Source organism: Ricinus communis, chromosome 8 (genome assembly GCF_019578655.1).
Source record: "Ricinus communis isolate WT05 ecotype wild-type chromosome 8, ASM1957865v1, whole genome shotgun sequence".
Classification (NCBI taxonomy): Eukaryota; Viridiplantae; Streptophyta; class Magnoliopsida; order Malpighiales; family Euphorbiaceae; genus Ricinus; species Ricinus communis.
Genome location: NC_063263.1, coordinates 4,995,060 through 5,019,551, shown reverse-complemented (window position 1 = coordinate 5,019,551; position 24,492 = coordinate 4,995,060). Strand labels below are relative to the sequence as shown.

General features: G+C 28.7%; 2 protein-coding genes across 2 annotated transcripts; both read left to right on the top strand.

The window, feature by feature from the left end:
- The first annotated feature begins 1,848 nt into the window (after positions 1-1,848).
- Positions 1,849-6,459, top strand: LOC8285141 (translocon-associated protein subunit alpha). The gene is made up of 8 exons (XM_002529199.4): positions 1,849-2,029; positions 2,513-2,680; positions 2,799-2,849; positions 3,026-3,114; positions 5,023-5,100; positions 5,252-5,455; positions 5,792-5,863; positions 6,081-6,459. Exons 1-8 carry the CDS (start codon positions 1,960-1,962, stop codon positions 6,129-6,131), a joined length of 783 nt encoding a protein of 260 aa, XP_002529245.1. The 5' UTR covers positions 1,849-1,959; the 3' UTR covers positions 6,132-6,459.
- An 8,313-nt stretch (positions 6,460-14,772) lies between these two features.
- Positions 14,773-17,029, top strand: LOC8285157 (proline-rich protein 4). The gene is made up of 2 exons (XM_015725432.2): positions 14,773-15,084; positions 15,497-17,029. The coding sequence occupies exons 1-2, from the start codon at positions 14,916-14,918 to the stop codon at positions 16,738-16,740; spliced, it is 1,413 nt and encodes a 470-aa protein (XP_015580918.2). The 5' UTR covers positions 14,773-14,915; the 3' UTR covers positions 16,741-17,029.
- The last annotated feature ends 7,463 nt before the right edge of the window (positions 17,030-24,492 follow it).

The window sequence follows — 24,492 nt, the reverse complement described above, 5'->3', positions numbered from 1 at the left end:
ATAAGATGGACTATATCCATGTAGCCTTATGGATCCGGTGATCCATCTATCATCGTTTTACTTGTACAAAAATTTACAGTTTAAGTTTTACACATGAGTCAAACACTGACGCGCGTCAAACGCTGACGTAATTTTTTTTAAAATAATTTATATTCATTAATTTTGTATTAAATGTTGATTAATTTATGCTCATTAAATATATGTTGAATGTTCATTGTTTAAACTTTAAATGTTTATTATTTGTTAATTTAATTTTGTTGAAAATATATGTATACCATAATATAAATATTTGTAGTATAATTTTAGCTTGATGCTTTCTTTTGTTTACAAACTGTGTAAGGATGATTCATGTTATGTCTATGTTATATATGTTCATTTGAATGGATTAGTGGGCATGATTTCATCAATGACGAATATTCATTGACAAACTAATGTATATGCTTATAAATGATGAATGTTTATATCGATCATAAAATATTTTTTAATATACTTTACAAAAATAATAATTTTTTTTATAAATAATCAATATTTTTATTTGAGAATATTGATGAACATTATATATATATACAGACAATGAACATTATAATACTAGATAATGAACATTAATATTAACATTGATAAATAATACATTAAACGAAATGGATATGAACATTAACTGTAATGAATATTAAGTCCATAAATAATGAATATTTAAATAAACAGAAAATTAATTATTATAGAACATTATATTTAATGGATATTATACATATAGAAATGAACATTTTAGTACATATAAATGAACACAAAAATATTAATATGTATATAGTCTAATAAAAACTTTTTGACATATGTTATTATATTCTAACAAATATAATTTTTTATTTTGACACGTGTACTTATTATTGACATGTAGAATTCAAGTTTATGTATAATTTTATAGTTTTTTATTAATTTATTTATAACTTTTATATTTTTGTATTAATAAAATTTTAAAATATAAAAAAGTTAACAAAGACGTTAAAAATATCTAATTTATTATTATTTTTTTAAATATTTTAATTAATTATAAAATATTTAAATATTTATTTAAATTTTATATATAAATTTAATTTATATTATTATTTATAATCAAAATAATTACGACGGTCGTACAATATGCTGATAAATGAGTAGCTTTCATAAATATATAAAAAAAATATTAAAAAATTATTATAATAAAATATTAATTTTAAATTCATTTATTACAATTTAAAAAAATAAAAATCTCATATGTTAAAAATAAATACACATGTCAAAATAAAAATCTTTAAAATATTGACAGTAAAATAATTAGAACAGTCGTATAACACGTAAATAGACGATTAATTGTTTTATAAATATATAAAATTTATTTAATATATAATTTTTAATATGATATTAATTTTTATAAATTTATTTTATTATAATTTTAAAAAAATTTAAGAATAGTACAATTAAAAAGAAAAGAGTGAAGAAGCCAACTTTTTTTTGAAATGTGGTTGTTTTTTTGGTTAAAAATGTGTAATTTTTTTTTTTTCACTTTTAATTTTAAATGGCCAACTTTCCATGTTTTGCAAAGCCTCTCTTTATTTATATGTATGTTTATGGACTCCGGTCCATGTAAAATTCTGGACCGGAGTCCATGTTATAACAATTGGACAATGGAAGTCTTGAGCTACTGGGTCTTTTAGGCTAAGTTGAAATGCTTGTAGGACTTGGGCCTTTCATATGTATAAATCCTTGCATGTGTAGTTTTCTCTAATTCCTTTTATAATACGACGACGTTTGCTTGGATGCGCCGTCGTGAGCACACAAAACAAGCAGAGACTGATATTTGTTGTGCCATATATTTGACTCGGAACCGAAGTTTGGTACCTTAGGAACACTTGCATCCTGTTGATCCAGACTTCTCACAAGGTAAAAAAGAAAAGAAAAAAAAGAAGGAAAGCCTTTCCCTTACACATGGCGACAATGAAAAATCTTAGGGTTTTCTTCTTCGCTCTCCTCCTCCTCGCTTCTCCTCTCCTACAAGGTTTGCCAATTATAGATCTAGATCTGTTTCGCTCATCTTGATTATGATCTTCTTGATCTATATACACGAATGAGATCTGATTGAATTTTACTTTTTTGTCTTTTGGATTTTGATGGGTTCTTTCTTTCCGAGTGTTTGATGAAATTGAACTTAGATGTTTTCGTTGGTTAGAAAAAGTGGGAAAGGCAAGTGCTTTTTAATTTTGTGTCGCTTTTGGAAAGTTAAATTCATCTCTCCTTTTCTTTGGTTTGCTGTAGAATCTTCAAATGCTGATTTATTGATGAAAAAATGAATTGCATGCTCTCTCTGGTTTGAAATTCTAATGTTTTGATTTTCAATTTCAATTGCATGGAATTAGATTTTTTTTTTTTTGATTTAAAATTTTGATCTTTGCTTCTCCGCTTGTGTTTGACCTTTATTTACTGAATTATATAACTTATTGTCATGAGATTTACTTTTTTTTTCTTCTTTTACGTGTTACAGTGGCCAAGTGTCAGTCAGATTCTGAGGCAGAAATCGCAGGAAGTGGTGAAGAAGTGAGTGATCTTGGTATCGTTGGTGAGGATGCCCATGACGATTTCGGCGATGGGAGTTTTAGTCCAGCTCCTGGAGTTAATACTGTTTGTGTTTTCCCCAAAAATAGTGCCCGTGGTAGGAACTTTTTATATCTATTGTTTCTCTCTCTTTTTTTTTTTTAATTGTGATTACGGATGAGAAAATTTGGAAGATGAGTGGGTACTCTGTTTTAAAATTTATCTTGTTTTGGCAGTGGTGCCAGCTGGGGAAGAGACTGAAGTACTTGTTGGAGTGAAGAATGATGGTATGTTGAATTTTTAATTGGATTACTTTTTGATTGAAAGTGCAATGTCTGGCTGCTAAGAACATTTCTTTTGTTGATCCTAGTTCTCATCCTGATGAAAACACAAGCATTTGTTGTCTTGTTTACTCTGTATCTCATGAGAGATTAGCTCACTTGCTCTATTGGGTCGGATGCAGGGGACTCTAGCATAAATGTCATCGCCGTCAAGGCCAGTGTTCATCTTCCTTTTGATCATCGTCTGCTGGTTCAGAACCTTACTGCTCAGGTAATAACAGGTCTATATGTTAGTGAGCATACAGTAAATGTGATAATCTTTATGTCGGGCTCTAGTTTGACTCCTTAGATGATGAGTATCACTAGTTGCCCTTTAAAATGCCCGTTTCATCTCATTAATGGAGGTACTTGGAAATTGGATTTTTCTCATTGACTGGGCATGGATGAGGCATCCATCTGTCAGTGTTCTTGGGGCAGTTCTGACTATCTTTAGCATAGGGCTCACAAATGCATAGAAAATTATCCTTTTCTAGGTAGCATATCAAATGGTTCTTGGGCAGTTCTATTTTCTAACACATCATGGCACCTGTCATCCTCACACCTCTCTTCTATTTCTCTAACTATCTTAAGTATGGGGGCTCACAAATGCATAGAGCCTATTCTTTTCTAGGTAATATATGAAGCAGTGCAGCAACATTAATGTCCCTGGAAGTGGATGAATTGACAAGATTACAGTGAGAATCTCAATGAAAGAGATAGAAACTTGGGATGAAATGGTGAATAGTGAAGATTCTTTAAAATAATCAGTCTAAGTTGTCTCTCTAGACTAGAGTCAAATATGAGATCCTGTTCAACTATTAATGACATGCATGCCTGGTTGTGGAATGGGGCAACAGCAGGGCCTTCTTCCTGTATGGGGAGTATCTGTTTCCTCCTATAAGGAATGTGGTGGAGGAACTACTGAATTTGTTGGAAAGGTTGGGGTGAGGAGTAATCCCTGCATGTTACCTTATGGTCACTTACCATTATTTTTTCTATCCTTGCTGAACATAATCATCTTCAATATGTTGTGAGAGCATTTCTACATTGCTATTTTTTTTTTTTATTTTTGCTTTCCAAACACTACTTTTTAGGTGATCACCTTTTGACTAAAAGTAGCCAGATATCTATGATGTTCTTCGTCATAATGATTTGTGCTGAAGTAGATGTAATATCTATATAATTAATCCTTTTAGAATAGCTCTTAGAAAGTATCTCTGCTTTTCATTTTTTATAAAAAGGTTTCATATGCTGACTCTGGTTAGTTTTGGATAGACATGGTTTTGAGTTGATTATGCTTTGATTTGAGTTACATACACTGTATTAAACTCATTTCTTGTCATGGATCTGCATACATTCTATTTTGCCATCTGAAACATTCCGTTGTGGTAAATGTAATTGGTATTGTTGTATGAAAGCAGTGAATTATTTATAACTCGTGGCTATTTTTGCTGGCATTTAATTCTCCAGTGGTAGGTAAGTTTCCAAACTTTGAAGTCTGAATTGAGCTCAGAATTTGGAAAGTTCTATTTTGTTTGGGTTGGAAAATTTAAGTTTTTGGATATATTGTAACTTTGCCTTGCAGTGGCTAATCCAGAATGACTTACCATTTTGCAGTTTTTATTTCTGCCTTTTTTTTGAAGTTGATATACTTCGGTTCGGTATGAGATGTTGAATCAATTACAGTCACCTTTCAGTATATTTTATTTCTCAGTTAAGGCTTTCAAAGTCACTGCTTGAATGTTTTGGGCACTAATTCTTGCTCATTTATGTCTAATATCGTGCTGATAATGTCGAGTTTGTATCTTCATTTTGGCTGGTCTGTGCTTGTAATGTCATTTGGAGATGAATATTATGCCACTTCCAAGCCATGCTTCCTCATGCAAAGTTTCATCATGAGCTAGTTTCTGTATTTTATAAACACTATTCTGAGATATGTATGCTCTGGTGACATGTCTCTGTGATGGCTGTTGTCCATTGCATGTCTTTACCTATTTTTATTAAGTTTTTTTAATTATAAGCAATTTACTTATGTCTTAATCTTTGGATTTTTAGGATGGTAGGATAAAACTGCCTTTGAGCTTTATTGGATACTGTTGATTCACTATTTCTCTATTGGTGTAATTGTTGTAAACTCCAGGCCTTCAACAATGCAACTGTTCCTGCCTCAGCACAGGCTACTTTCCCATATATCTTTGCTGTCAGCAAGTACTTGCAGGTACATGCAATATGCTGAGAGTTATATGGTTCCTTATTATCAATATTTTTGAATGGCTTCAACACTCTGCTTTTTCTCGGCATATAAAATGAATCAAAGAGGACTCTGTAGCTGAGCTTATATGTTCATTTGTATCAATTTATTTTTCCAGCCTGGAAGCTTTGATCTAGTGGGCACCATTATTTATGAGATTGACCAGCATCCATACCAAAGCACCTTCTACAATGGTACCATTGAAGTTGTTGAGTCTGGTGGATTCCTCAGCATTGAGTCAGTTTTTCTGGTCACCCTTGGGATTGCCCTTCTTGTACTCCTTGGTTTATGGATTCACGGTCAAATACAGAACCTTTCTAAGGTACTCATCGGTTTGGATGCCATGATTTCTTTTATATCTTGCGAGTCTAGAATAATATATTTCATTGACTATAACATCTTATTTTACAATATTGGTGCTGATAAGAAAGTTTATTATGCTCGTATGGGCAAAAATAGGTTAGCAACTATCGTTAGTCATGCTTTTAGTTGATGTTATGATGAAATGGGCGATTATCTTATGGGAAGGTTTAGTATTTTATGGTGATAGATACATTTTATTCATACAACATTTAAGGATCTATATGTGCATCGTTATTATTGTTTCATATTTTTGCTTCATAAAAATGTTTCTAACTTGCTACTGTTGTTTGGTTAGAAAACAAAGAGGGCTCCAAAGGTGGAAGTTGGAACTGGTACTAGGGATGTGTCATTGGATGAGTGGCTTCAGGTTTGTTGGTCTATATTTGTTCTTGTTTTGCATTAGGTCATGGTGTTGGACACTTCCAAAAAACTGTAAAGAAACATGCTTGGCCTTTCCTTTTGCAACCCTTCCTCTTTCTTCCTTCTACTTTAATTACATAGCTTCAGTTTGATCTGGAAGCTAAATGATTGCCGGTAATTGCCCTTTTTTTTAAATTTTTTCTTTTTCTGTGGCCGATGTTCAGGGAACTGCCTACACTCAGTCATTGTCCAACAAGTCTAAGAAGAAGAAGTAGATGTGTTCACAGCCTATTTAGTTGCAGGAGGCACTGGACAGACATGTTTAACTCACGATAGGCAAATGAAGAAAGATCTAAAAGAGCCCTCAAGTTAAAACTAGCTTTTAAATTTAGGCCAGAGAGGCGACATGTTTTACTGTTGTATCCATTTTAATTCTACCGAGAATTTTGGAAGTCGAGAGCCATTTCTCTTTTTTTTTTTTTCTTTTTTTTGGAGGAAGACTAGCTCCCATTTTGAGCCTAGAAGGATATACAATTTTCTTGAACCTTAATGGATAATGTTCTCACATCAATCTTATCACATGCTCATCTTTCCATTCCAGTATATATGGTTGTCGGGGGAATTTGAGCCTGCCCATGGTCCGATATGCTATGATGTGTTGGTGTCCAAGTTTCTCATTACCTTTCTCTGATGATGATGATGAGATTTAGAGCAAAACATCCACATACACAGGGGCTGAGAGACTGTTGAAATTTGTTCCATCTTAAGTGTGCTTTTGTGTTTGGGATGGGGTATGACTATACAGTGAGCAGAGATGAAATTAAATTTACTTGTACGGCGGCATCTCACTCACCTGCTTACTACTGGGACATAGATAGAAGGGTTTCCAACAATCAATTTCAGAGACTCACTCGGCTTAAAATGAGGTCCCAGTACGCACTTGATATTGATAGATCATTTATGCTTTTATTAACCCCAGTGATTTTGGCAGCTATACACGTGCTAGTGGGTCTTGATTGCAGCCGGATATTATTTTCAACTAGTTTAGTACGTGCGCTTTACTCAATTTTTTTTTTAAAATTATTATAATATCTAACATAGATTAAATAATTAATAAATATATATATATATTACATATTCTCTCTCGATATTAATTTGTATATTAAATATAAATATAATAACTATCATAATATATATAATAGTAGACGCCCTGGGAATAAAACCATCCGATTTCAATTTCAATTTCAATTTGATCTTATTAAATTTTAAAAAATAAAAAATTTAATTAAACTAATTTTCTTTTTATGAGTTGGAATTGAAACTAATAGTTCCAGATTTTAATTGAGGAAAACCTGATCTTGATTGGGTCGGTTCGAATTTGTTTTGATTATTCCAGTTTTATTTACCCAACCTACAAATTTTTAATTTGAATATTGAAAACTAACATAGGTAATATAAAAATCTATAAAATATTAAAAAAAATAAAAAATTTATACTTAAATTTTAATTTCATGACAATACAAAATATGCATGATCAAATACAATTAATTATTTATTGTTAATTATATTTTAGTAATATAGATAAAATAAAATAAAAAATAAAATTGAAGTATTGAAGCATAGAGAAAAAAAGAAAAAAGTTAATGCAATTTAAGAAACATCTAAATGGCTTTAATACTTTTTTATTAAAATAAAGTTTCTTATCTTTTTAAGGCCGCTTCCAGATAGAAACCATAAAATATTATAAAATATGATATTTATATTTTTTTCTTTAATTAATGAATAAAAAATTAAACCACTAAAAAGAAAATAAAATGTATAAATAAATACAAATTTTCGATTCCAGTGAGAAAATAAAAAAATTAATTAAACTATAAAAATACAAAATTTATTAATGAAACTTAAATAAGTAAATAAAGAAAAATAAAAATAAAAATAAATATATCAAATAGATAATAAGTCTAAATCACAATTTTGTAATACAATAAGAAATACCACATGAAAATAAAATAAAATAAATTAAATAATTACAAAAGAGGTAAATATAAGAATTAAAATTTAAAAAGTTTTTATTATTAAATTATAGATTAAAGGAGAAAAGAATTACCTTTTATTAATTAATATTTATAAAAAAAAGTAGTCATATGTGGTAAGTTGTGGTTAAACCATTATCTTTGTTTCAGCTTTAACATATATATTAATTTTGAGATCTAAATATTTTTTGACATGTCTGCTTAATCTTTGAGATATAAGATTTTTATTTTGACATGTGTATTTATTTTTGATACATAGGATTCGAGCTTTAATCAATAATGATACTAATTCTATTATAGAAATAATATATTAATTATATATTTAATATTATATTAACTAAAAACTAGTTTTCTAATTAGATAATAATTCTAATTTTAGAAAATAACATCTTAAATTATACTTTAATATTATATTCAATAATAAATTAATTCTTAATTATATAAAAAAATTTAATTCTAAAATACAGTAATATCAATTATATTGATAATATTAATTTATAGAACAAAAAATTAATTAATAAATAATTTTAAAAATAATTTCTATTGTTAGCATTCATTTTCCGGATCTAAATATCGAAAAGATTACGAAAAATCCAATGATGAAAGTTATTGCATTTCTCAAGTATCGGGAGATTGAGGATGGGTATATTCAAGTTAGGCTTGAGAATAAATGAATCAAAATTACTTTTTTAGCATCAATTTGGACTCAAGTATCAGAAAAAATTGACTTTGAGAGGTAAAACGACAGTTTTTGCAAGTTTATGGACTAAATTGCCAAAATTTTCTAAACTTTTTACTCAGAAAGTTAATTGACTCTACGTATAGCCGAATCGGCTTTATATAGAGCCGATTGGCTTAGCATAAAGCCAAATTGGGTCTGCACAATGCCGATTGGCTGATTTTTAAAATTTGACGCCATTTTATGCATATTCTTAACTTAAATTGTTGGAATTGATGAAAAAAAAATTCTAGACGTGATTTGTGATAATTATTGGATATTTTTAGTAGTAATTATTTGAATATAAAAGATTTTATTTTATTGTATTAGATATTAATCTGATAAAAGAAAAAGATAATAATTTATATTTTAAATAATTAATATTTATCTAATACATCTTGGTTTTTCTAATCCTACTGCTATAAATAGAATAATATGCCCTAGGTATAGGGTTAGCTATATTCATTAAGCAACCAGATGTCCATTAATTTAGACATTCATTTAGGCAAAGAGTTTTTAGGAAACAAAGAGAGAAGTCACTAAGGAAGAGCTTTGAATTAGAAAAGTTTTTTCTAGAATGACAAAAGATTTTCTCAATCCTAGACAACAATGGATTCTCATTTGATCTTCAATTCAATCGCTTCATTATCTCCAAAAACTCGCAGATTAGTAATCTACGATGACACCCTGAGGGTTCCCCAAAATTCAGCATCATCAACATCTCTTTTTTCCTTTACTGGTTCTTTTATTTTTATGATTCTAGAAACATTTTAGGATTGATTTAAATCCTTTATATCCCTTTATGTGATTAAATCTAGGGTTTTTAATAGTTTTACATGTTTCTATGATTTTTATGTATGCTGGATTTTAAATATAATAATATGAATGTCCAGGACTTTGAATATATGATAATATAAATATATTGAGTTTTGGATGTAATAATTGGAATAATTAGAGCAACATATTAGATTTATAGCTTTTCTTTAATAATTATATGATTGCATCAAGTTTTTAGGGCTGCATGATTAAAATTTAGAATCTGTCATGTGAAGTTTTATTTACCTTATGTTAGTTTTTTTTTACTTTCTAAGATTTGTATTATTTTATCTTTTCTCGCATAATTTAATTTTTTTTTAAAGTTTTTGGCCTTATTTTTTCGAGTTTTAATAATATTTTTATTTCTTGTGCATGTTAAAACAGCTTCGGGGCGAAATGATCGAAGAAAAGATGCAAAATCAGTCGTTACCAAGCCCTAGACCGGATCAGCTTTGCACCAATTTTGGTCCTATTTTTAGTAATTTTATACATTGTAATTTAGTTTATGCGTTTTCTTTAATTTTTAGTTGTAGGAGGATTGTAATAGCTAGAGTTGATTTTTCTGCACTTTTATTTTTTTTTTATTTTGGATGTATGCCAAATATTTGCTATTTGATTGCCTAATTAAAACTAGACAGGTAGACATTTGGCCTTAAAATTAAACTTGACATGAAAAACGTAGTCCATTAGATTAAGGAGATGGTATATTTGGCCTAAATTTAAAATTCATATAGATTTAGTGGGTTTTGTCATACTTTAATTAGATTAATTGGATCATATTAGATTTAAGATCACTGAATTGCGTGTTTTCATAAAAAATAGTCCATTAAACTTAAAGGTCGAGAATAAAAACAAAACTTGTAATTGGACTAGACTAATTGGGCTTTGTACATAATTAATTAATAAGTTAAGTTAATAACTTCGAGTATGGGCTGAGCTTTAATAAAATAAGCTAGATTTAAGAGGACCTCGCATGCTGTAGTACTTGATGTGTAATATATAATTCTTGCATTAGCTTTCAGATTCACCATGTGAATTATCCGGATGGTAACTCTCATTTTTGCGCTAGTCTTATGATTAGTTAGCGTGTACCAATTAGGTTGAAAAAAATTATAATACCGTAGTCGCTAAAGACACTTAAGTGCGTGTATGAAACCATCACCCATATTTATTTATTGTATTAATAAAATTTTAAAAAATTAAAAAATATATTTAAAAATAATTAGTTTATTATTATTTTTAAAAAATTATAAATTAATATTAAATATTAAATTTTCTATTTAATTAAATTTTATCTATCAATTAATTTAATTTTAAAATATTTTTGAATTCTGTTTTTTGATATTCGATCAAATCTGCAAAGATCGTCTTTCATTTGCTATTTGTAAACTGAAATTTCTATCAGAGAACTTTTTATCATTACTACTAAGTAAATCATTTTAGTTAAAAATTTATTAAATACTAAAGAAATATTACACCATAAATTTTTCAAACTAAAAGAAAAAAATTATGTCAACCTAAGATCCTGTATTATATTTTTGCTACGAATATTTATAGAAATTTATTTTCTATAAATAAATTATTTATGAAAGTAGATTATGATTTTGCATTTTCCATGGGATGGCAATTAATATAAATAAATGTATACTATTCTGCTACTTTGTTGGTTCCTTCTGTTCTACCTTGATTTTAATAGGAATTTTCCATCTCATAAAAGGTATTGGGACGTGATTGAATTTATGCTTCTCTCCTCATCATTCGATGATTTTACCCTCACCTAAAAGATATGTATGCTTTTGTTTGATATTATATTATATTTTATAATTAAAAAAAACACTTTGTTTTTATATGGGCAGGCACTATTAACCAATAGCATATGAAATCTATCCATTTATGAAGTTTTAAAAAAGTAAAATAGGTACCTCTGTTGCATTACCCCAAATTTGGTGTGCCCAATTCATCAATATAGAAGTCAATAAAAACATGAGAACTACTGTACAAAGCATTGGTCTGATTGATTTTTTTTTTTTCTCCATAGTTTAAGGTGCTATATAATTATAGTGTACTAATTCTTAAATCTCTGTCACTAGCCTCAGCCTATACAGTGAGTGTTAGGGCCAGACACTGATGTGATCGCTGACCAATCTTTCCATTATCTACCAGGACGGAGCCTTAAAGAAATCATTCTACTTAATTTGATGCCGCATTAGCTGGTGAGACAAGCTTTTAATAATGGCGATACTATTTTAATGGAGCTGATACTAGGATGATTTTGCATTGTTGCTCTTACAAACGGGACACAGGGAAGTGTAGCGTATGAGAATATATATACCCACCAGACTGCACTTGATTGGTTTGTGAAATAGTTCGTTTTATATTAGCATCTATATCTTCTCATTAATCCCACACGCAAAATTAACATATTTCGACATGTTTTACCTTTTCTCTTTTGGGACCCTTTTCCATCCTTACTTTGTTATTGTGTATGTGATCAAGAGAATGATAAAATTAGGAACAATAATGATAATGAAAAAGTGAAAGGTGAACATAAAATTGTTTTATGTGATTGAAGTTTTGATAAAGTTTCAGAGTTATCAGTAAATGTTTTTGGTTATCTTCGAGGTACAATAGGCTCAGAATGGGAAAAGTATTTATTTGGGAAGAGCATCCATAACGCCAGCATCTTTGATTTATGTATGGCTGTTTGTGAGTGCACTAGCCTTATATAACTAAATTTTGATTTCTTTTTTTGTTACTAACCCGAAATAGTATAATTATGTGAAATCCAAAACATTTTGTAGAGCGTTTTCTTTAGACAGTGTCGCTATCACTACCCTCAATTGTGCCACTATAATGGTATTGTCTTATCAATTCGAATTCGAGACTTTAGTTAAGTTAGAAAAAACCTTCACCGTTATATCTATAAAGTTTTAGATTGCTTATTTAATTCTTTGATAACTTGATTCTAGAAGGGTGATAAATATTAACTACTATATATATATATTTATATATATTTGCTATGCAGTTATCATCATATACCACTATCCTAATAAAGACTTTTAGCGGTTCTGTGGTAGTTGGAGATTGAGATTATAGTGTGTGGCAATTGGCAAGGCACCATCCAACCCCCAAAATGTCACAACAAATATGCATTTAATATCATGTGTAATTCATTTTGTTTCTTCAGCTAATTGACAACCCTTAATCTTGATTTTCTCTCCGACGAAAGTGGCAATTGACAATTCTTAAAGCTTGATTTTCCTCTCCAAAAGAAAGTGACCACTTCCCTTTAATCTGTTCATATATATATATATATATAGTCCTAATGAACTTTTGGTATATAGTCTGAAAGCAAGGAGCAGCTAAGGCTATAATCCATATTTGTCAACTGTCGGGTTCTCATTGGTTTGAGATGGATAAAATTTTTCTATTTTTTATATATATATATATTATAGAGTGATTTACATTTAGATGTTAAAAAATGAATATGTATTTTTATTTATTTAATACTAATAATACATGTCATTTATTTATTGACTTAGTAATATACATTAGATAATATTCTAATATTCTATTTCGGGAGGTTGTTGGAGAGATCTAAATTAATCTCTAAAAACCTTTAATCATCTATACGCATCTATCCACCAATCAACCTCAACTCATCTGCCTCACATTATAATTATATTACTAATCAGAAGCATAGATCATTTACAATCAAACAATTTCTTTGCTTACCTACTCTTATTAATGGCATTTCTTCCCAATTTTCATATTTTAAAATTACACAAGAGTCCTATATATTATGTGTTTTGTTTTTTTTTAGTTCTTTTGCTGTATTTGGTATATGAAGCAGGACTGCCAACCTGCAATATATTTCTAGTATGAATATTAGCCAAGATAGTAATATTAATATCATTATAAGGTGGTACTAATGTACATATCATTATAAGTTGGTCATGCTATTAAAATTTATAGCAATTTGGTCATTTTATCTTAAATGTAATATTTTGACTGAATTCCGATTAATAACTAGGTGAAATTTCTTTTCTGAGTTAGTAACTAGGTGAAAATTGATTTGATATACACATTGGATAAATAAAATAATTATATGTTTATAATATAGTAAATCTAATTCTATATGGTAGAGAGAACGAAGTGAGAAGAAGAGGAAGAGTATGAATAAAATTTTGACTATTTTTTGTGTCTAATTTATATTTCTTTAATAGAAAAAAGTTTACAATTTATTTATTCAAGTAAAGATATCAAAATTAGATGACCGAATTATAACAAATTGAAATATTATGGTTAATTTATTATAAAATAGTATGAATTCTTGTCCAGTCCTAATTAGATTCTTAAAAGAATTTAGAAAATTCATGATCACCTACTTACGTATAATACCATCAAATAGAGTGTGCAATGTATATATATATATATATACACATACATTGGACATACTTATAGCCTATTGGATTGCCTAATATCTCTATTTCTAGTTGGCAATCTTGTACCAAACTGTACTCTCTTGTTAATATTTCTATTTATGGCTGGTAATTTTGCATAAAAATTGTATTTTTTTAAAAAGTTTGTTCAGGCTTTTCCAATAAGAAAAAGAAGAGCAATGAAAAAGGAATTCAACCCTCTACATTCCTCCTGTACCACATTATACATCCTAGGTATATATTATGTATATATCACCAAACTTAAATGAGAGGCTGAAATGGTTGGATGGAGTTTAGAAGCGAATGAATGGTGGTGGTAGCAATAGTACTACATAATAGCCTTTTTTCTTACATATAAGAGAAGAAAAATTAGTATCATGGCCTTCATTAAAATTTGGTTGACAACCTGACAAAATGTAGTTGATTCACGTGAAGTTGTTTTGATCCTCACATAATCTGCAATTTATCCTTCTCTCTTCCAACTCCAATTACATGTTCTTTTTTCGCCCTACATCACCATTCCTGTAATTTATATGTATATAACCCATGAGACCCTTTTGCTTTTTTAAAGGCAAAGTATTTATTGAGAGCTATTAAGTAGGTTTAAGCACAAAAAAGAAAAGAAAGAAAGAAAAAAGATCTAGCTGTGTGCAGTTGAGACCTCATTCATTGAAGAAAGATACAGTGCTAGCTTCCGTTCTTGATAATATGATGATGATGAATATGGTATTGGTATTAGGTATATGCACGTTACTATCATTTTCAAACCAGAAGCAATAGCTTTTATTTCAATGGGTCCATAACCTCATCCACATGTGATGCCCTTAATTGGTTTTCTGTCGGTCGTGCCTCTCTTTGATCTCTCTTCTCTTCTCCTTAACCATCTTGTCATTATATAATAACCCTCTCCCTCTCTCAGTTCTCTTCAAGCCTTACATACAGAGGCTTAAGCTTCTATACCTATAGTTTGATAGCTAAGTTCTTGATTTTGTTTTTATTTATTATCTATTTCTTTCCCCTTAATCTGAGGAGCCATAGGCGTGGTTCCACATGTGGATTCGGCCCGTTTCCCGAGGAGCATTTCTGTGCTTCTACTTATCGTTAGTGTTGGCTGCAACCTTCTGCTATGGCGATGAGGGGAATACAGTTGAGGTAGTTGGAATAGGGGAATGTGCAGACTGTGCAGAAAGCAACGTTAAGACTAGCCAGGCAGTTTCAGGTAGTCACATTTATTTTCATTTTAATTTTACGTAGTCAAGTAGTACACATATTTATATATATGTATCTTTTACTTTTAATAACTGCACTGTTTGATCCTGTGGTGGGTTCGCTTTTCTTTCCACGGTTCTTTGGTCCATGCATTTTTTATTTGTTTTTCTTTTCATCATGGAAGGGAAATCCGCCCGAGCTCCATAAAGCTCTACCACTAGACGCGCAATGTATATTTGATTAACTAGTTATCTAGCTTTTGCATTTCTTTATTACATATAAAAATGTCAAATGCTAGCTAGAGAAAGATCAATCTAATAATTATAGAATACTTTAGTTTTCAGTCTTTCCCAAATTGATTGAGGTAATCATTTGGAACGTATGTCCCTATCTTTTAACATGGATTTGCACTATCCGTTCAGGGCTTCGCATAACAATTGATTGCAAGCCAGAAAATGGGGAGTTCAAAACAAGAGGAGTTGGTGAGCTAGATGAAGAAGGAAGATTCACAGTGGGTCTTCCTAGTCATTTGGTAAAAAAAGGGAAACTGAAAGAAGAATGCTATGCTCAACTTCACAGTGCCTCAGCTGCACCATGCCCTACCCATAGTGGCCTCGAGTCGTCCAAGATTGTGTTGAAGTCCAAAAACAATGGAAAACACACATTTGGGTTGGCAGGAAAACTGAGATTTTCATCAGTGACATGCACTTCAGCTTTCTTATGGCCTCATTTCAAGTACCCACCACTACCCAAATTCCCACCTTTGCATAAGTGGAAATTTCCCCCACTGAAAAACTTTGGCCATCATCCATACCTATTCCCTCCTAAGGTCTTCCCTCCATTCCCTCCTAAGGTTTTTCCTCCCTTTCCTCCAAAGGTTTACCCTCCATTTCCTCCAAAGGTTTATCCTCCATTCCCACCTAAGGTTTATCCTCCATTCCCACCTAAGGTTTATCCTCCATTCCCACCTAAGGTTTTCCCTCCTAAACCACTTCCACCACCAGTTCCAGTCTACAAGCCACCACCAAAGGAATTCCCTCCACCAGTTCCAGTGTACAAGCCACCACCAAAGGAATTCCCTCCTCCAGTTCCCGTCTACAAGCCCCCACCAAAGGTACTCCCTCCACCAGTTCCAGTCTACAAGCCACCACCAAAGGTACTCCCTCCACCAGTACCAGTCTATAAGCCACCACCAAAAGTTTACCCTCCGCCAGTACCAGTCTACAAGCCGCCACCAGCACCAATAAAGCCTCTTCCGCCACCAGTACCAACGAAAAAACCATGTCCACCTGTCAAGAAACCTTTTCCACCTAAACCACCAGTTTACAAGCCAAAACCTAAGCCACCAGTCTACAAGCCGCCTCCTGTTCCTATCTACACGCCAACACCAAAACCGCCAGTTTATAAACCACCTCCTGTTCCTATCTACACGCCGACACCAAAACCGCCAGTTTATAAACCACCTCCGGTTCCGACCTATAAACCCAAACCACCAACCTTTTACAAGCCTCTTCCTCCAATCCCAAAAATCCCTCCATTTCACAAGAAGCCATGCCCTCCTCTTCCTAAGCTTCCTCCATTCCCCAAGATTCCTCCAAAGTACTTCCACCACCCTAAGTTTGGAAAGAAGTGGCCTCCATTGCCCCCCTTTTCTCCTATCCATTAGGGCTCTAGTGTACGCTTCCAAGTTTCAAGTATAGGGTGTGATCAATAACATTGGCTCTTTCTTGTTAATTATTTGAACTTTTACAGTGTGAAGTTTTTAATGCCAGAATAAAGCCTTAAAAAAGGTAGAGGAAATTAATTAAGTACGAGTGTTGTCAATTTCATACACTTATTGTTAATTAGCTTTAAAAAGGGTGGTTGAATTACTATTTTTCTTTTCATTTGTAATTTTGTTTGTCTTTCAATGCTTACTGCAATGTTTATAAATCTTCATTTTCATTTCTGTTTCAGTTTGAGTTTCCTAAATCAGGGTATAAATTTTGGACTGAGGTTCTCTAATGTTCAAACTGAATTTATAAGCTATATTTTTAATTTGCAACTATAGGGTTGAAACTCTATTAAAAATTTAAATTTAAAATTAAAAAATAGATAGTTATTTATAGTCATGTATTAATTAATAAATCTTAATAATAAATAGTTAAGATTATATAAACGTAATCTATGACATGGAAAAGGATATTAATAGAAGAGTTTTTTAGGAAGAAATTCAAGCATTTTATTTTATGACAAAGTTGATGTGAATTGGACTAAATTGGTATTCTTGTCTTTTTTGTAATAAATAATGCAAAGTGGAGAGAAATACTACAAGATGTATTTTTAAATGAATCTAATAAGTAAATTCAAAACCGTAAAAATCATTGTAAATTATAAACATGACTATAATTATATAAAATTACTATATAACCGACACTTATTAGCTTCCGCATTAGGAAATCACCATATACTATATAAGAAGTGCTATTTGTTCCATCCGTTCTGTATCATGACTACTTGATGCTAGAATATTCATTTACATTGAACCATCAAGCTATAATTCACTAGTATAAGATTAATTATCATAAAATAAAGCAAGTTCACATGAAATTAGAATGTTTTAGTGGTGCAAAACATTAAGATAACTTCAGTACCAAATGTCTCTCATGTAATGGGCCATATAAGGTTAAAGGTATATTTTATAAAGATTGTGACATATAGGTAGACAGTTGGGCGTTTAATAGCCTCTTTAGTGCAGCAAAATAAAAATGTGTTAGAGCAATACTTTGAGAGAGAGGAAAAAACAAAATACAGGAAACCATATATTGAAAGAGATTGTTTGGCAGTGCAGAAAATTATTGGTTTAACACAACAAAATCTTTTTTAGTATATTAATTATGTTTTAATATTATAAAATAATATCTTAATTATTTTTTAAAATTATATTTATTAATAAATTAATTTTTAATTATATAATAAACTTTTAATTTCAAAAAATAGTAATATCAATTATATTGATAGTATTAATTTATATAATACTAAAATTAATTAATAAATATTTTTAAAATAATTTTTATATTATTACATTAATAAAATTTTAAAATTTTAAAAAAATTAAAAAGAATATTTAAGAAATAGATTTGTAATTATTTTTTAAAATATTGTAAATTAATGCTAAATATTGAAAATTGTATTAAATTGTATTTAAAAATTTAATTTTATAATCAGAATAATAATAATAGTGGTGCAATGTACCAGTAAACAATTAGTTAAACTGACCGAGAGTTATAGTCATGCACAAAGTTAGACGTGTGTTTTGATAAAATATGAAGTTAGTATTTGATTGTTAGTCATTAATTGACATTTTATATCATTAAAAAGCTAAAACACACGTGTAGATATTAATTGACTTCAGGAAGATTAAAACACATGTGTATCGTTAGACATAAAGTTAGACATGTATTTTGATAAATTATGAAAGACATGTATTTTGATAAATTATGAAGTTAGAACTTGTTTGGTCAGACATTAATTGACAATTTATATTATTAAAGAGCTAATAGACTAAAAAAATAATAATAAATTAACACTACAAATTTTGATCTATTACAAAATAGATGAATCAAAATATTATAAATATTTTTTCATCATTGTCTCATCCCTTAATTTTATATTATATTATTATTAAAAAATTATTTTATTGTTTATTTCAATTTTTATAATTTACTGTATTTTATATTTTTTATTACAACACTAAATTTATTTTTTAAGAATATGTTAATACTTTTATAAGAAAAATATTATATATTAAAATAATAAAAATCTTAATAAACATAATTAAGAGTAAACATAAAAAAAATAATTTTATGTTTCAAAAGAATAAAAATAATTTAACATTTTTTTCCAAACATCATCATTATGATTTAAAATTTATAAAATGACTTGTAGATTTATATGTTATAAATTGTAGATTCATCATATATATATCCTAGGTTCATAAGTTATAGCCTAAAAAATCATAAATTAAAAAATAGATTCATATGTTATGAATAAGTTCACCAGTAAAAATTAGTGAATATACGCTTCATATTTAATAAATCTTACACTAATACTAGATGCGTATATAATTTATAAATAATGAATTTTAAATTTATGTTTAATGAATCTAACACTAATAAATGAATATATATTTTGTAAGTAATAAATAATAGATTCAAATGTTAAGAATATATTTGTAAGTAAAATTTAATGAATATACATTTTATATTTAATGAACCTTATACTAATAACAGATGAATATACAATTTATAAGTAATGAACCTAAAATTTATATTTAATAAATCTGACACTAATAACAAATGAATGTATACTTTATAAGTGATAAATATAGAATTCATATTTAATGAATTTGAAACTAATAATAAATGAATATAGATTTTATCTATAAATTACAAGATCATATCAAATGTACACTTGAGGTTCATTTAATATAGTATACACATTAATATCTATAGAAGACTCATTTAGTCTCAATTAGCTATTTGTTTCCTATAATTAAGCTTATTAAATAATTTTTTAATCTAAATAAAATACTAAAAAATATTAATTAGTATGAATATACTTATAAATGATGAGTTTAAAGTTTATATTTAATAAAATTGACACTAATATTAAATTAATCTACACTTTATAAATAATAAATATACCGTCTATGCATAAGATAAATCAGTATTTATAGGTTAAAAATAACAAGTTAATTATCTATAAACTACAAGTTCATCAAATATACACTTGAGATTCATTTAATATAGTACACATATTAATATCTATAAAAGAGTCATTTGTCTCAATTAGTTATTTGTTCCCTATAGTTAAGCTTATTAAATACTTCCTTAATCTAAATAAAATACTAAAATTACATTAATTAGTATGGAACTAAGGGAGTAACTATTAGTAAAATTTTAAATAAGAAAATAATTAACAATTAATAAAAAATAAATTATTTTTAAAATTTAATATTTAATAAAATCATAATTTACCAAATATCAAGTATAAATATCATATTATGAATTTTATAATTAATTAGCTTATAACATGACTATTTTATTATCTAAAAGACTATATAAGAAAAGAAAAGAAAAGAAATTATATGTAATTAAAGAAACAACCAAACAAAGCCATAAAAAATAAATGTTATGCATGCGTAAGATGATCCAAGTTCACAATGCTATGCGAGTCTGGGTCCATGATATAATTTAACATTTTTTTTATCTATATGATACTCCTAGTATTTAGAGTCAAAGATAAATTTATATAGTGAGTGCCGAGTCCAACGAAAGTAAAAATTTTACTGAAAATAATATTTTTATATATAGTAACGAGCAAGGTTATATCCATATGGATTGAGTTGATTTATTTCCAAGAAAAAGAATAATAAGATTAATATGGGATTTTATAAGAAGAATTTTAAAATAATTCAAATAAAAAGCAAATCAAATTAAATAAAGAAAACAATTAATATGAGAAAGCTTTTGGTTAAAAGAATAAATCAACTTTGATTCATGCAATTGATCATTGATTTAAGGATGAAATTCATATATTTATGAATAAACTAGTTATAATTATTAACAAGCTCTAATAGTTAATCTCCTTTTAATTTATTGATGATGAAAACAAGCCCTTTGATTACTTCTCTAATCAATACACAACCCTAAATGAGCTTTCAAGATTTAATCTCCAATAGCATTAAGAAATAGAAAGACTCAATTCTAATCAATAAATACACAAGTTTGGTTCATTTAAATTATATTTTATATTTTTATAATATAACTCGAAAAGTTGTGCATAATCAATTTATATGCTAATTGTGAAAAATATTAAATCAAACAAACATATACGAATTTGATAATCTAATTAGTAATAGACTATTTCATCAATCAAATAATAGGTCATTTTGCTTAATTAATAAAGAGAATCTTCTCAAGAAAGAGCAGAAAACATATAAATACTCAAGATATTTGTGGTAGGCCCAAATTATATATAATTATTCAGGGTATTTTAGAGCTGTAATAATATATTCTCTATATATAATATAATGTAAATATGTACTTTTACTTCACTTAAACTTACTTGTCTATTCTCAGGTAATATTAGCCAAGAGAGGAGAATATTGAGAAAAATACTTAAAAGGCCTAGCTGAAATTTACATGGCCTAAGGGCATTTTAGTCATCTTGTATAATTATTAGGATTTATATTAAGAGCTATTTATAGGATAATATTTGGTAGAGTTAAAGATATTTATAGTCTTATATATTTAGATAGACTAATATTGAGTATACATATCCTTAGGGAGACTTATTTAAATGATGACTCTTCTCTATATATATCTTTGCAAATCTAGTTCTAAAAGAGAGAAGAGGAGAGTCTCTCCTATTTGCTCTTCGCTACATCTCTCATTGTTCTTTTGAGATTTAAGAAGCTTTTCAAGAAAGTGGAAAGTAAGGACCAATCATCTTCTTATTTGAAGGATTCTAGACATCAAGTGAGCTTTTATTTTCTGTTTTATTTTTCTGTCTTTTGATTTAATACTATGATCATTGTGTTAAATATGTTAGACTAGTTTTTATAAGTGTTTAGTTTAACCTTTTTACTTATGTATGAACTTTATTATTTGTTTATTTAATAAATATTTCTTTACCTTCATATTTTTATTAGTTTCAGTTACTATTGTTGATTGACCATCATATTAATTTAATAATAGTAATCGTTATGAAAATATTTAGGTTGAATGTATTAGAAACATCATCTTTGCTTCAATTTATGTTGGCAAAAGAAATTTTTATTATATTATTAATTTGAGTAATTAAAGAAAAACGCACATCACTATCTCATTCATTAAATCTAAGTTTAAAGTAAAATAAGAGAATTACTAAGTAATTGGCTAGACTAAATACTATCTTTAGCATATAGTTTTAAATCATAAGCATTTACATTGAATATTTACTTTATTAATTTGTTTTATTTCTTTTATGAATATTATTCTCTCAAAATATTAGTTTAGAGTGCTTAGATTTACTTTTAGTGTTTTTGTGTTGATAATCAACCTATGTAATAAGTGGTCTCATAGTTCCTTAAGAGATCGACCTCGAAGTGTTTTACCGCTTTTACTATAAAAACAATTCATATACTTGCGAGCACTAACTTAGACATCAATATAAACAACTAAATAATCAACTAAATTTCACAATTATGTAGACCAAAGTTTCATTAACCTTCAACTAGAAAATAGGAGTTTAACTACTCATGATGGAGAAAAATATTGTAAAAAAATAAAAAGAACTCTTTGCTAAAATATGATCTATAATTCTCTATTAATTCTAATAAAAATCGGATGAGAGCCAAAACTAAGATAGAGACTATTGTACTTTGATAAAAATCAATCTCTTTCATACATATTTCTTGAAAACAATAAAACAACCAAAAATTTATCTCAACGGTTGCTTTTCACGTTTTCCTGTAACTTAATGCACTGTCAATACGACTTGCCCACGCCATCAACTCAAATCTTTTGGCCAATTAGTGCAAGTCCTCTAAATTGCAGTAAAATTATCATTTGATGCCAAAATTTCACTTCAAATTCATTTTCAACTCTATACTCTAATTAGCATCTTCTAAAATAAAAAACAAGTAAATCAATCTAATCAATAAAATAAGAAATATAAATATAAAAATATTATGCATATTGTGCACCCATTATCACCCCTTAGCTTGGGTATTGTAATTTTCTTGGTTGTAAATATTTTTTTATGCTTTAAGATGGGCCAACATTCATACAAGCTCATGCATAAGCTATTAACCCAGCTAAGATATTATACTAAATATCTGCTCCTTAAATTGGTACAGATTATTTCTATTTTAATGTGTATTTTATTAGAGCCTTGTTATTTCATGATCTGGGCAACTAAGGCTGCAAGCTAGTCTAATACATCATAAACTCCAACAATCTTAAAATCTAAGAACATGAATTACACTTTATATGTAAAGAGCGTGGATAGAAAAAAAAATATAATAAGTTGTATTATAAATTATAGATTTAATAATTTGATTTTTTTATAATAAATTAATCAACAACACATATTAATCTCTTTAGTAAATTTCACATTCCATAATGTTACCAACATCGTCGTTGACAATGCCATCGTCAATAACACCGTTAATGCTACCATCATCAATAACATCGTTACTATCATCGTTCCTAACAGATACATCTCTCATGTTGCTACCAAATTCTTAAAGAATATTCTCGTATACGACTCTGCAAACCAACATCGCTACTCCCACTGCTCCCAGTGCCACTGACGAATGCTCACATGATGATGTACATACAAAATTATCACTTCCGATCACGATTGCGTTGTTGGAGCACTTTTGTTAGAGAGGAGAAAGAGATAAACACAATAAACACAACACAAGGATAAATTCTTAAAGAGAGAGATATATCACAAATATATATTCTATAATCAAAGCACATAAGATATCATTCTATTTCTTATAAGAAATAACTTCTCATCTCTATCAAACAATTAACATTATAAATTATTTATAATAGCACCTATATGATTTTTCACTTACAAACTTAATTATTCATATTCATGGCACTTGATAATCTAACATTTCATATACTTAGACCTTTTAACATAACCATAGACTCTTCAACATGCGTATCTCGTTTACATCTCCTTTGGTTGAACCTCATCTTGTATATTATAATGGTATTCGGAGGGGATGATTTGGTAAGTGTGGATGTTGTCTCTAATGGCATAGCAAAGGTCGTGGAAGGTGGAGGAGGTGGAGTTCAGGTTCGGTGGTACACACTTAAACTAGGGTTGTGGATTGCTCAGTTGGTATTCTCTTTTTTATTTTTTTAAATTTACTGTAGAGAGATCGAGAGATAAAGAAAAAGTAATATATTTAATTTTTGGAGAAAGTATAAAAATTGATTTTACAATTTAATCTTTTGACACAAGAAGATCTGTGTTTTTTTATAACACTTTAATTAGTATCCTGAAAATTACTATTAGCAATTTGTGTCTAAATTTATTAACACCGTGAATAGTTTTAGCAATTACATTTCAGATAATGTCTAATCGCTGCAAAATCAATTTTGTTAGATAGATAGGAAAATGTAGAGTTTTGTAGCCTTATTAGTTCATCAAAACAAGTTGGAGCTGACTTGAATTAAAGAAAAACTAAATTATGATATTATTTTCTATCTATTTAATTTTTCTCACTAAATTTTATGAAATCTGACATAGTTAGTTTTAGCTTAAGGTTAAGTTGATAAGGAGTAGAATGGTAATTGAATCACAAGCAATTGACATCAAATAAATGAGCTACATCTATTAAATTAACAGTGTTAATAAATTTGAATATAAATTG

Coding starts and splice junctions, on each gene's coding strand:
- LOC8285157 (XM_015725432.2), top strand. CDS start 14,916: ATGTGGATTCGGCCCGTTTCCCGAGGAGCATTTCTGTGCTTCTACTTA. Junction 15,085..15,496: donor GACTAGCCAGGCAGTTTCAG/GTAGTCACATTT, acceptor CTATCCGTTCAG/GGCTTCGCATAACAATTGAT.
- LOC8285141 (XM_002529199.4), top strand. CDS start 1,960: ATGGCGACAATGAAAAATCTTAGGGTTTTCTTCTTCGCTCTCCTCCTC. Junction 2,030..2,512: donor CGCTTCTCCTCTCCTACAAG/GTTTGCCAATTA, acceptor TACGTGTTACAG/TGGCCAAGTGTCAGTCAGAT. Junction 5,864..6,080: donor CATTGGATGAGTGGCTTCAG/GTTTGTTGGTCT, acceptor GCCGATGTTCAG/GGAACTGCCTACACTCAGTC.